Source organism: Camelus bactrianus, chromosome 12 (assembly GCF_048773025.1).
Source record: "Camelus bactrianus isolate YW-2024 breed Bactrian camel chromosome 12, ASM4877302v1, whole genome shotgun sequence".
Classification (NCBI taxonomy): domain Eukaryota; kingdom Metazoa; phylum Chordata; class Mammalia; order Artiodactyla; family Camelidae; genus Camelus; species Camelus bactrianus.
In genome coordinates, this window is record NC_133550.1 from 11,779,983 (window position 1) to 11,792,914 (window position 12,932).

At 49.4% G+C, this 12,932-nt stretch overlaps 2 protein-coding genes across 3 annotated transcripts; both read left to right on the top strand.

Annotated features, from left to right (window-relative positions):
• The first annotated feature begins 4,754 nt into the window (after window positions 1–4,754).
• On the top strand, window positions 4,755–9,025 carry MYL6B (myosin light chain 6B). The gene is made up of 8 exons (XM_010963868.3): window positions 4,755–4,902; window positions 6,225–6,471; window positions 7,208–7,235; window positions 7,455–7,598; window positions 7,828–8,001; window positions 8,529–8,606; window positions 8,746–8,783; window positions 8,921–9,025. Exons 2-7 carry the CDS (start codon window positions 6,271–6,273, stop codon window positions 8,772–8,774), a joined length of 654 nt encoding a protein of 217 aa, XP_010962170.1. The 5' UTR covers window positions 4,755–4,902; window positions 6,225–6,270; the 3' UTR covers window positions 8,775–8,783; window positions 8,921–9,025.
• A 239-nt stretch (window positions 9,026–9,264) lies between these two features.
• Window positions 9,265–12,505, top strand: MYL6 (myosin light chain 6). Of its 2 annotated transcripts, XM_010963871.3 has the most exons (7): window positions 9,265–9,391; window positions 9,662–9,689; window positions 10,564–10,707; window positions 10,916–11,089; window positions 11,187–11,264; window positions 11,566–11,610; window positions 12,314–12,505. In XM_010963871.3, exons 1-6 carry the CDS (start codon window positions 9,389–9,391, stop codon window positions 11,592–11,594), a joined length of 456 nt encoding a protein of 151 aa, XP_010962173.1. In that variant the 5' UTR covers window positions 9,265–9,388; the 3' UTR covers window positions 11,595–11,610; window positions 12,314–12,505. The 2 variants fall into 2 exon arrangements, with proteins under 2 accessions (XP_010962173.1, XP_010962172.1); XM_010963870.3 differs by lacking the exon at window positions 11,566–11,610.
• The last annotated feature ends 427 nt before the right edge of the window (window positions 12,506–12,932 follow it).

The window sequence follows — 12,932 nt, forward strand, 5'->3', positions numbered from 1 at the left end:
AATCCTCAGTACCTCCATTAAAAATAAACAAACCTAATTGCCTCCCTGCCCAAAACAAACAAAAAACCTTCATACTTTCTCAGGTCACCTCCTTCTGTTTCCCCTTTTAGCAAATCAATCACCTCACTTTCTATTTCAGGACAAAACAAAGAGTTCAATACATGGGAACTCTCTCAATCTCTTGAATCCCCAACCTATCAGTGTCCATCCTTGATTCTTCCTGTTCACCCAGATAGCCATTCATCCTACAGATATTTGAGTGCCCAGTATATGCAAGGCACTGTGCTCTCCTTGGCCCTGGAAATAGTGTGTTGGTGGGTAGAGAGGGGGCAGAAACATAAAAGGACAACCTGAGCAAAGAGGACATAGCACACTTTTGAAGATCTGAAAGCTAGCAGGTGTGGCTGGTCCAGGCAAGGAGTGTTTGAAACTGTGCTGGCTTTGGTGGGCCAATGTAAGGATTTAGTTTTTACCAAAACACATGGAAGGGGTTTAAGTAGGATGATGACATGATCAAATGCATTGTTTAAAAAGATTACTCCTTTTATTAAAGCTGTGGTTACCAATGTCTGTTAGTTTATTCTCGTGCTTTCCAGTAGGCTAAAAATATTTCAAATAAAATAAGCCCCAATGCAAACCTAGAGTCAGAACCTTTGGGGGCAGAATCTGGAAGTTTGTCTGCTTAGAAAGTTTCCAGGTAGATTGTGAAGAACAGCTGAGAACCACTGTTTTAGAACGTTACAAAAATCAAATTAGCATTATTTACCATTAAATCTATTTTCCTGTTTATATCTTGCATCTAGTATGTGTCTACAAAAATGGGATTTGAAAACAACTTTATAAACCCCCTACTTATCATAAAACATCCTCATTATCCTGCCTCTTCTGTGTTACCACCAGTACCACCTTTCTGGTCAAAACACCAGAGGACCAAAGACGTTTCTATTTAATGGTTGAGATTGTGTTCTCTCCACCTAAACTATCATCCATCTTAACACATTGGCTAGTGGTGAAAGAGCTAGTTAAGCTGTATAGGGTGAACCCACAATTTTTCAAGTTACTGAAGATCTATAGTGTCATGTAATTTCAAAAATTGTTCTATCACGTTTTTTGTTGTGTTTCATTTTTTAATGGAGGTGCTGGGGATGGAATCCAGGACCTGGGGCATGGTAAGCATGTGCTCTGCCACTGAACTATACCCACCCCTCTATTAGGTTTTTAGTGTATATCTTCTTTTCCTTTTAAAGATGTGCCCTTCCTCACCTCACACCTGTCAGAATGCTATCATCAAAAACAACAGAAATAATAAATGTTGGCAAGGATGTGGAGAAAAGGGAACACTTGTACACTGCTGGTAGGAATGTAAATTGGTGTAGCCACTGTGGAAAACAGTATGGAGGTTTCTCAAAAAACTAAAAATAGAACTGATATATGACACAACAATACCACTCCTGGTTTATATCTGAAAAAAACACTAATTCAAAAAAATACATGCAGCTCGACACTCATAGCAGCATTATTTACAATTCCCAAGACATGGAAGCAACCTAAGTGTCCATCAACAGACAAATGGATAAAGAAGATGTGGTGTGTATACATACACACACACACACACACACACACACACACACAAAATGGAATACTACTCAGTCATTAGAAAGTACAACATTTTGCCATTTGCATGAAGACATAATGCTAAGTGAAATTAACCAGACAAAGACAAATGTTGTATATCTCTTAGATGTGGAATTTTAAAAATACAGCAAACTAGTAAATATAACAAAAAAGAAGCAGACTCAGAGATACAGAGAACAAATTAGTGGTTACCAGTGGGGAAAGCGGCAGAGGGACAATGCAGGGGTGGGAAACTGGGAGGTACAAACTATTGGGTGTAAGACAAGCTCAAGGACATACTGTACAACACAGGCAATACAGCCAACAGTTTGTAATGACTGTAAATGGAAAGTAATCCTTAAAAACTGTATAAAAAATGTGCCCTTCCTAATTAAAATTTTTTTTCCTTTTTTAAATTGAAGTATAGTCAGTTTCCAATGCTGTGTCAATTTCTGGTGTACAGCATAATGTTTCAGTAATACATATACACACATACATTCCTTTTCATATTCTTTTTCATTATAGGTTACCACAAGCTATTGAATATAGTTCCCTGTGCTATACAGTATGAAGTTGCTTATCTGTTTTACATATAGTAGTTAGTATCTGCAAGTCTTGAACTCCTAACTTATCCCTTCCCATGCCCTTTCCCGGGACCCAGTAACCATAAGTTTGTTTTCTATGTCTGTGAGTCTGTTTCTGTTTTGTAAGTAAGTTTGTGTCTTTTTTTCGATTTCACATATAAGTGATATCATATGGTATTTTTCTTTCTCTTTCTGGCTTACTTCACTTAGAATGACAATCTCAAGGTCCATCAATGTTGCAGCAAATGTAATAATTTTATTCTTTTTATGGCTGAGTAGTATTCCATTGTATACAAACACAACTTCCTTATCCAGCCATCTGTCAGTGGACATTTAGGTTGTTTCCATGCCTTGGCTATTGTATATTGTGCTGCTATGAACATTAAAGTGCATGTATCTTTTTGAATTAGAGTTCCCTCTGGATATATGCCCTGGAGTGGGATTGCTGGATCATAATGTAAGTCTATTTTTAGTTTTTTGAGGAATCTCCATACTGTTTTCCAAAATAGCTGCACCAAACTACATTCCTACCAACAGTGTATTTTATGTTGACTAATATTAGAATACCTAATCCTTAAGAACATACAAGTCACATGAGAGGAGACAGGCATTTGTCACAGAAAATCCACACACATGATGTATAAATCACCTATGCCTAGTTAAGATTATGTTCAACCTAGTCAACATTATTTATGATTAAAAAGCAGAGATAATATGGAAAATGAAGGACAGTCCTCCAACCTATATTTCTGCCAAAGGTCTTCATCTTTTCTCCTTGTACTACTTCTCTATAAAGCAGACAAAAAATGCTAGAAAGTCAGATGATGCCATAACCACTTCTACTTGGCAAACTGCCAAAGAGATGGCTCTAGCTAAAGGAGAGGAAGAGAGAAAAAATCAGATAAACCACATCTTCGAAATCAACCTCTGTGGAAGTGATGAAAGACATAAAAAGGCATCTGTGATGTGGCCCTCCCTGAGTCTTATAACCAAACACTTTAAACAGAAATGTATTCTTTCTTGCTCTCCATCTCTTCATGCCTAGTGATCCTTTACGGATGTAAAATGAGGAAATACCAACTACTTCATGTGTCGGGAAGAGTAAAGGAAATTTAACACTCATATACCACTTACTGTACCTGGCCTATTCTGTTTTATAAATTATCAACACATCGAATCCTCCCAAGAGCACTAAGAGGTAGGTATTATTATTCTCATTTTATAGATGAAGGAACTGAGGCACAGCAAGATAACTAAACTTGCTGTAGGTTACCAGCAAGTACCTGGCAAAACCTAGATTCAAATCTTAAGTAGGCTGGTCTGAATCCATACTCTAACACACACTGTGGTTCATGCAGTACCTGCTCTGTGGAGGCTTCCCGGAATGGTTGCTAACATCCTCATCACCAGTGTTGTTTCTATCATACAACCCATTTCCACTCTTCCAAGAAGCTTTTCCCAAACAGCAAACATCACTTACTGCATTGCCCATAGAGTTCACCTAAGCCTCACCCCTCTGATCTCCAACAGCTCTTCTACACCGATCCACTGCCTGTATGCCCACGCAAGCCCCCGTCTCCAGCGTAAAGTTCACTTATGCCTTCACCTTTCTGACTTCCCACGGCTTTTCCACTCTGATCCACCGCCTAAACGCCCATGCAAGCCCCCGTCTCCAGCACAGTATGTGCCTACGGGCATTTACGGATCCACTGAGCGAGGCTGGGCCTGGCCGGGCTGGTTCTCTCCCAGCACAGAGGAGACTGTTGATAAACATCTGGGGTATGTATAACACAGGAAATACAGCCAATATTTTATAACTATAAATGGAGTATTACCTTAAAAATTGTAAAACTATGTTGTACACCTGAAACATTTAATATTGTACATCAACTACAACTCCATTTTTAAAAATCTAAAAAACCCCCAAACACCTTGGGAGAATTATATATCAGAGAAAAACCCAGCCCTCCATTTCAAGACCTGTCAGCAGCAAACAGGGTGACTGGCGCAAACGCGGCCGCAGAATGGAGAAATTTCAACGGAGGCTTCAGCTGCATTTCAATTGAGAATTTCAATTGCGTCTCTTCAATTGGTGAGACTGGGGCAGGTGACTCGGCATAAATTCCTTAACATGTACTTGAAATTCATTTCAAAAAACTTTAAAGTAACTGTTCCAAGTCACACAGCAACTCAATAGCCTCTGTTCTCTCTCTACCAAACCGCAAGAGAAGCTAAAGAGACCGAACCACTCTGCGGGGGCAGTAACTGCCTCCTACTATCTACCTCTACCTGGCCTGCTACAGCTGCAGCTTCAGCCTTTCCCCTGGTTCTGCGTCCTCACCGGTGAATCCCGGAAAATATCCCCGCCCACGCTAAACGGGGAACTCAAGGCTAAGCAAGGGAGATATCCTGAGGGGCCGCACGCGGTTTTAGGGTCAGGGATAGGGACTGTAAAGTGCTCATTGCCTTTTGGTTCCGGGACAAGAATCGGGTCCCAAAGCTCCTGAGTCACCAACCGACGCCTCGGGCCGGAAGCCACTCACTGCGCGGGCGTCCGCCTGGCGCCGGAGGACGGCGTTTCCCGTGAGCCCGCGGGCGCGCGAGGACTACGACTCCCAGCATGCTCCTTGGCCGCCGGAATTAACCCTTGAGGGCCCGCGGCCGCCCTGCGCCCCGCCTCCGCCCCTTACCTGGACCCCGCGGGGTGAGTTTTGGGGAGCTGGGGAGGGACTCTTTCTTTTATTTAAGGCTCAAGGGTGTGTGTGTGTGTGTGTGTGTGTGTGTGTGTGTGTGTGTGTGTGTGATGTAAACCCGGCTGGAGGAATTATTCTGATTTTCCTAAAATGAGACAATTTGCCGTCATGAGATTCAGACGCTTTTTGGGGGTGGGAGATCCAGCATCAACTCTTTGAACCCTAGGGCCTAAGTGGAATCACTACTATCTTCCTCCGATTGCTACCTAAATCATCTCCTTCTTTACCCCCACCAAAAGAAAAAAGCCAGCAACCCCTCCCCTCTTCTACACGCCCCCGACTTTGACCCTTCTCCAGCGCTCTAAGCAAGGTGTGTAACCTGGCTACCGAGTCAGGGTTTTATTTTCCCTCTGGTTGGGGGTGAGTACTCATGGAGCCCAGAGGACCTCCCACAACCTTTTGGATTACAGATTTTAGAAATTAGGTCATTTGCCTCTTAGAGCCTGCCCTTCCCCCCAGGTGCCACCACGGAGTCTCTACAGGTTCAGCAGACAGCCTACCTTTGTCTGACTTGAATGACCGTACGCTTGTGGACAAGAATTTCTTCCTTGAGAGTATGGGTGGTGGGTGTTAAAATTGGTCCTTGCCCCCATCCCTACTCCTAAAACAACACTAGGCACAGGAGACAATGCGCGGTGTGTGTCACACTCTTCTATTACTATTCTTTCTCTATATTGTGCACAGTTCCAGTTCTGGGCTGGGAGGGAGGGGGTCAGAGACTTTAAGCATTGAGTATCATTAGGCTGTGGGATCAACTACCCTTGCTCTATTCATCCATGGTCAGTGGAGAGGAAGGACTGCTTTTTTTTCCCCCCATCTTTCACTGCTCCCAGACCCCACTTTAACAATCCCAGTTCACAAGACCCCCATTCCTGCCTCAACCTTCAAGTGTCTAAAGCTGCTAGGAAAAAGGGCTGTTCTGAATCAGGGGGTTGAGGGCCTGGAATACCTGGATCTCCTTCTTTGCCTCACCCCTAGTCAGTGTTTGTCACTGGCAAGCATCCTCTCCACACTCTGGAGGTTAACTCCTCCATTCTGGGCTGTCGCTAGCTTCCTCCCCCTGCCCCCAAAGGGGCCATTGTTCTGGTCAGCTTTTGGGGCGGGGTGATCCAAAGGGAGAAGACCTTGGGGCAGGAGTCCTGAACCATAGGAGCCCAGGGGAGTGAGGACAGGCCGGCATATCTTTCCTCTATCTCACCCTCCCAACCGCCAACTGGCTCCCTGCCCCTGCCCCCGCCCCTTGACATCCCAGACTCCCTGGCTATTTAAACAGAGATGGGTGCCCCCATCGGCACACTGTCCTTTGGCTACCGGACATCATGCCTCCCAAGAAGGATGTTCCTGTGAAGAAACCAGCGGGACCCCCAATCTCCAAGCCCCCTGCCAAGCCAGCAGCAGGGGCCCCTCCAGCCAAGCCCAAGGCTGAGCCAGCACCAGAGCCAGCGCCAGCACTAGTGCCACTTGTACCTCAACCCCCTCCGAAAGTCCAGGAGCCCCCCATTGATCTCTCCAAAGTGGTGGTGAGTCTCTGGGAAGTGAGAAAAGAGTTTGGAGGGGGTGGTACAAGGGTGGGATATAGTCTAGGAGATTAGGGGTCATCCAGAAGGTAGGGAATCAGTAAGCACTGGATGGTGTTGGGGCTTCCCCTTAGTCCTCCATTTGGAACAATCCAGGTTTATGACTGTGCTATTGTGTTTGTTGCTCTCTTCCTCTAACCTATAACACGTGTGTACACACACACACACACACACACACACACACATTCTCACTGACCCTCTTGCTGGAGGCAGGGACTGTGCGATGGGGAACATCTGGGTTCTGAGGACAGTTTCAAGGTGAAGGGAGGGAGCTGTGTCTGTGCCTGGCTGACTGTTCACTGCAAAAGTCCACAGCTCTGAACCCCAGGAGGGAAGGCTGAAGAGGACAGACTTGTTAGACAATCACAGCTGGGGGCCAGGGGTAAATTTAGCCTTTGTTCAGCCCCCAGTTATGTGAGGGATGCAGGGCTCAGGGCAGTAGAGGGAGTGGAACAGGTGGCATGGGATTAACCCTGTTCCCAGGAAACCCTCCCCCCAATAATTCCTCCTCTTGGGATTCTCCCAAGGTCTGGAGCTGGGAATGGGACTGAGGTGTCTGGGCTCCTGGCCTGGTCCCTTTGGGCCCCTCCCCAGAAGTGGCTGCCAGTTGGTGGGGAGGAGTGCTGGGGAGGGATGGAATGAGCCCTGTCATCCTTCCTCACCTGCTTTTCTTCCACAGATCGAGTTTAACAAGGACCAGCTGGAGGGTGAGGAGAAGCTGGTCCCCTGAGCCCACTATCCAGTCCCAAGCCCCTGGTCAGATCCTCTTTCTCTTCCCCTAACTCTGGTCCCGACCTTGAAACCTCCTACACTAGTGTTCTTTGTGTTCCGTGCTCTACCCAGCTCAAGCACACAGTTTCTGAATCTCCTTTCTTCTGATGCTAATGGGAACTCCTTGTCAACACTGACCCTTCCTTATACTTCAGAGTTCAAGGAAGCCTTCGAGCTGTATGACCGAGTGGGAGATGGCAAGATCCAGTTCAGCCAGTGTGGGGACGTGATGAGGGCCCTGGGCCATAATCCCACCAACGCCGAGGTGCTCAGGGTCATGGGGAACCCCAAGAGTGATGGTAATGGACCCCTTGGAACAATGCAGGTTTTCAGTTTGGTGGTAGAACTGAGGAATGTCGGTAAGGTAACAAAGGATGTTGAAGTGGGTCCCAGGACTTCAACAACTGTCAAACCCAGGGGCAGAAGTACATCCTGAATGTTGAACGGATAAAACCGTTCGTGGTGGGGATGAGAGCTGAGTTCTAGGTGATACCACGGTGACCTCTCCCTTACCTCTTTAATCTCCAGAGCTGAAGTCCCGGCGTGTGGACTTTGAGACTTTCCTGCCGATGCTCCAGGCGGTGGCCAAGAACCGGGATAAAGGCTCATACCAGGACTACCTGGAGGGGCTTCGGGTGTTTGACAAAGAGGGGAACGGCAAAGTCATGGGAGCAGAGCTCAGACATGTCCTCACCACCCTGGGTGAGGCAGGGACCAAATTGTGGGGTGGAGAGGAGGAGGTGAACCAAAAAAAGGTTAGCCAAGTAGGCAGAGTCAGGGAGTGATTATTGTCCTGTAGGTCATGGGCAGGAGACTGAGAAGGTCAGAACTTTGGGGGCCAAATCTGAAGGTCTTCCTCCTGTAGAGGCTAAAGTGAGGGGGATGCAGATGCCTCCCCAGAGGGCAGAGGAAACGGGATGAGGTGGGAGACCTGAATTTCTGTTTGGGAATAGATGGTTATACTCTATGATATGGTATGTCTCTTAACCCTCTGGAGGTCAGTTTTCTTGTCTGTCAAAGTTTTCACCAGATGTAATTGAGGTGAAATGGCAAGCAAGATTCAGGGACACATTGAAGGCATGACCATTACAAAGAGAGGATTCTCTTGGGGGACTGTTGCTATGGGCAAGTCTCCAGGGTGGGAAAAAAGGAGATACCACCCAGAAGACTGAGGCCTGGGTTGGTGAAAGAGGGAAGGCTGGGGCTAAAACGCTGTGTCTGGGGCTCAGGAGAGAGGATGACTGAAGATGAGGTGGAGACAGTTCTGGCAGGACATGAGGACATCAATGGCTGCATCAACTATGAAGGTGAGAGACCAGAGGAGCAGAAGAGACAAGAGAGGAAGGGAGGCAGGAGGCTCGCGTGTGTGGGTGGGGACACCCTGGGGCCTGGTTATCTAAAATCAGATGGATTATCATCAGGCCATCTTGCCTCCTCTCTCTGCAGCCTTCCTGAAGCACATCCTAAGCGTCTGAGCATTACAGGTAGGGCCATCCCACTCCGCCTTGAAAGGCAAGCCTCCTTCCTTTTCTTCCGCCAGGGCAGAAAAGCCGAGAAGTACGTTTTCACGTCCTGCTGCTCGCAAACGCCAGGGTTTGGCAAAGTTCCTCTTTTTCCACAGGTGCAGTGGGTCGAGCACTGCCCGCCCCGGCCCCCAAAGGCGAAAGCACGTTCCTGCCACTAGGAGGCCACCTTTTGTTGAAAATAAAGAGATGGTTCCTCCCTGGCCTCCGACTCTTGCTTTCTTCAGAGGTGGGGGAGGGAAGGGAAGGGAAGGGAGGACTCTCTTCTCCCCAATCTAACATCCTGGGATCTCCCTGCTGCTCGGAGGAGCAGATTGCTAACGCCCCACTCCACCCTCTTCTGAGGATTCTGTGCCCCAGGTAGGGCTCTTCTGGAGAAATGAAGAACAGCGGGCCCCGCCCACCTCATTACTAATGTAGGAATATTATCTGCATAAGCCAGGGCCAAGATTCCTATTGGCTGGGTCCGCTGGGGATGACGTCATTGAGACGTACTAAGACTAGGGTTGGGCCAGGAACCGGAGCCATTACAGCAGGAAAAGGTCCCGCAGAGCTGAGCAGTCAAGATGGTGGGGCCCGGGCCCGGGAGGATGAGCGGGATTTGGGGCGAGAGGCGGGAAGCCGGGTGTAGGGGGTGAGGGGAAGGTAGAGGGTAGCGGGCAAAGGAACCTGAAGGCCTCGAAGGTTGGAGGTGGGGTTGTAAAGTCGGGCATCCTGTCCTGCTGGGAAGTGAGACCCAAGCATGGAACAGGAGTTTGTGGTTCAGAGTTCGTGGGACTGGGATAGAAGCTTGGGGGATTGGAGTTAAGATGCTGACCGCTCCCCTCTTCTCTGAGCAGTGTGACTTCACCGAGGACCAGACCGCAGGTAGGTAATCTCCGACCCACTGAGGTCATGCTTAGGGAGAGGGACACTGCCTCTAGCACCTACCCCCCAACCTGTCATCCCTTCAGCACCCCTAGGGGAGTAATTCGTGGATTCCCTTCTCCCTCCTTCTGGTTCCTCCATTTTCTTTTCTCACTCTTTCTTCCTCCCTCCCCTTCTACTCTAGATCTGAGCCCCAAGCACTGGGTGAGTTTTAGGTGGTGTGGGCATGTGAAACAACTTGGTCACCTAATGCCTGCTGTGTGTGAGGTTTGGGGGCGGTGTATTAAGCTGCCTGTGCTCCCCTGTTCCTTCATCAGCTACTTCTGCCTCTCCTCTCCTCCTGTGATAACTTTCCTCCTCCCACAGCTTGGAATTGTGACGGTTGTAAAAAGCAGCGACCTGTTATTTTGTGAAAAGGGGATTTTGCTGAGGGTACTTCTTTGTAGCTGTACCCTCTGAAAGAGGGCTGTGCCCTCTCCTTCTGACCAGAGGGGTGAGAAGCGGCAGGCTGGGATGACCCCAGTCCCAGGCTGCTGCTCCCACTTCCTTATAAGGACAGGGCCCAGACAGGGCGGTGGCAAATTCCTGCCCTGAGCAGTGTAGTGAGGAGGCTGGGCAGGCTTGCTGAGGGTGGAGGGGGTATGTGAACGGATGTTGCCACTCTGCCAAAGTGGGGAGGAAGGCTGTTTCTTTATGTGGGATATCTGAGTTGGGAGTAAGAGACACTGGATCCCTCTTAGAGGACTTGGGTGTACAGTGGTATAAATATCTGGTTTCCTCAGCATGATCCTGGTTGAATGTGCAGTAGGAACTGCCTGGGAGGGTTTGGGTTAACCCTTGCATGCCCAGTGCTGACGTTTATCTGAATCCTCAGAGTTCAAGGAGGCCTTCCAGCTGTTTGACCGAACAGGGGATGGCAAGATCCTCTACAGCCAGTGTGGGGACGTGATGAGGGCCCTGGGCCAGAACCCCACCAACGCCGAGGTGCTAAAAGTCCTGGGGAACCCCAAGAGTGATGGTGAGGGTCATTAAGTACAACTCCTCAGTGTGGGAAGTGGGCCCACAGTCTTCAGCTAAGAGCTTCCCTTCATCTTCCTAGGCCCTGAACTCAAGCGGGTCTTATCTAGACTAACAAATCCCACAGATTTCTCCTGCCTTGAGTGCGAGCCCCATAATCCCCAGTCCTGAGAACGCGTGTGACTTTGCTTCCACCTCCTTTTCGGCAGAGATGAACGTGAAGGTGCTGGACTTTGAGCACTTCCTACCCATGCTGCAGACTGTGGCCAAGAACAAGGACCAGGGCACCTATGAGGACTATGTCGAAGGCCTTCGGGTGTTTGACAAGGAAGGGAACGGCACCGTGATGGGTGCTGAAATTCGGCACGTTCTCGTTACTCTGGGTAAAGCTCTGCCCTTGCTCTTTGAGCTGAGATGCCACCTGATACACCTCATCTGTTACCTGATTCCAGCGTGGTCACTCTTTCTTCCCCTCTGCAGGTGAGAAGATGACAGAGGAAGAAGTAGAGATGCTGGTGGCAGGACATGAGGACAGCAATGGTTGTATCAACTATGAAGGTGAGGGACGAAGTGGGGCTCTCATGGAGGAAGCAGCCACACAGGGCAGGTCAAGCACAGCTTTTGAGGCTTTCCCTGTCCCTGGACTTGGGCTCCAGAAAGTGCCAGGAGGCAAGGGGCAGGGCCCAGCCCAGCCTAGGGGTGGGAGGCCAGGGGGGTGTGACAAGAAAAGAAGGGGTCATGTGGCATGAAGGGTGGGGAAGGGATGGGAAGTAAATGGATGGCTGTTCCCTCAACGCCTGACCCCTTCACCCCATGTCTGTGTCTTGTCTTCACCATTAATGTCTCTTCCTTCCTGCAGCATTTGTGAGGCATATCCTGTCGGGGTGACGGGCCCATGGGGCGGGTACGGCTCCTCCCAGCCCCCCCCTTCTCTAGTTGACCTCCCCAGTGTTTTTCTTCCTGGCCTTTGCTCTCTAGCCCCTGCCCTCCCCCTACTCCCATCTGACTTTCTCCTGGCATGCTTCTGCATGGAGCTGACTGGGGAGGGGAGGGGTTCCTCAAAGAGGAAGACAGCCTGGGGGTGTGGTACCTCCTCTCCTAGAATGGGCTCTGAGGTTGGCTTATAGGGCACTGGTGTCTGGGAACTCACACCAGCTTGTCCCCTCTTGCTTTAGGGTGATCCTCTGGCCCGGGAGCAGGGGCAGTTTTGGCTTAGAGGGGTGGGTTGTGTGCCCCATTGTGCTGCTGTAGCTGCAGTCTCTTCCCTTCCTTCTGCTGGGCAGCTTGGAGGTACCCTAACCCCAAACTCTGTCTTCTCCTCCACCAGTGGCTGACAGTAGCTGTAGGTGTAGCTGGAACTCCTTCTGCCTCTGCTGTGTTCTTGCTGCTCAGGGTGGGGTGGGGAACTAACAGCTGGCGGGAGGGGAGCTGGGGGCCGAGGGAACCGGTCAGACTCAAGGTGGCTCCTCTGCAGACTGACCCCCCAGGTTGGTTGCTGTGGGCACGTTCCTTCTTAGGCTGCCTTCGTGGTCTTGTGGTCTCCTAGCCCCTGGCGGACCCCTCCCCTTGGCCCTGCTCGCCGGTTCACCCCTCTCTCCTTTCCACAGAGCTCGTCCGCATGGTGCTGAATGGCTGAGGACATTCCCCGTGTGCCCGGAGACTGTGCCTTCCCCTGTGGGAGGCTGTGTATGTGGCCCCGAAGGCTTCCTAGGTTCCCTTGTCATCACAGTATTTTTCCCAACTTGTCTCTTTTGGATGATGTTTGCCATCAGCAGTCACCAAATAAACTCTGTGCCCTACGTGCGGGTCTCCTTTCCTTCCTGAGCCAGTGAAGGCGAGGCGAGACTGTCCAGGGTCAATGGACCGGAGGTTGGGGACAGCTGGGGAAGAGCCTGTAGGAGCCATCTCTGCCTCATTTAAGAAGTGCTGGCCCCATTCACTGATGCTACAAAGGCTACCCCTTGGGGATTAGGAAAGCCTTAAATCCCTGTAGGACCCTTGTTCCATCCCGTATCTGGCTGAGTTCTCTCCTAGCCCTCCCCAGCACTGAAGGCCTTTGGTGAGGGAGCCCAGAGTGTTTATTGGAGCGAAAGCCAGGCCATATTAGCATTGCCTGAGCCTGTCTGTCACCTCAGCAGGGCTAGGGGCCAATAATAACAACTAGTGAGTGAGATGCCTGCCTTCTCCCCGCCTAATAAGGGAAGAAATGAAGCCAGTGCTTCTGAA

Excerpts from the sequence above, each read along its gene's own strand:
- MYL6B (XM_010963868.3), top strand. The coding sequence starts at position 6,271 with ATGCCTCCCAAGAAGGATGTTCCTGTGAAGAAACCAGCGGGACCCCCA. Across the intron at positions 6,472-7,207 it reads TTGATCTCTCCAAAGTGGTG|ATCGAGTTTAACAAGGACCA; the intron begins GTGAGTCTCTGG and ends TTTCTTCCACAG. Across the intron at positions 7,599-7,827 it reads GGGGAACCCCAAGAGTGATG|AGCTGAAGTCCCGGCGTGTG; the intron begins GTAATGGACCCC and ends TTTAATCTCCAG.
- MYL6 (XM_010963871.3), top strand. Across the intron at positions 10,708-10,915 it reads GGGGAACCCCAAGAGTGATG|AGATGAACGTGAAGGTGCTG; the intron begins GTGAGGGTCATT and ends CCTTTTCGGCAG. Across the intron at positions 11,090-11,186 it reads GCACGTTCTCGTTACTCTGG|GTGAGAAGATGACAGAGGAA; the intron begins GTAAAGCTCTGC and ends TCCCCTCTGCAG.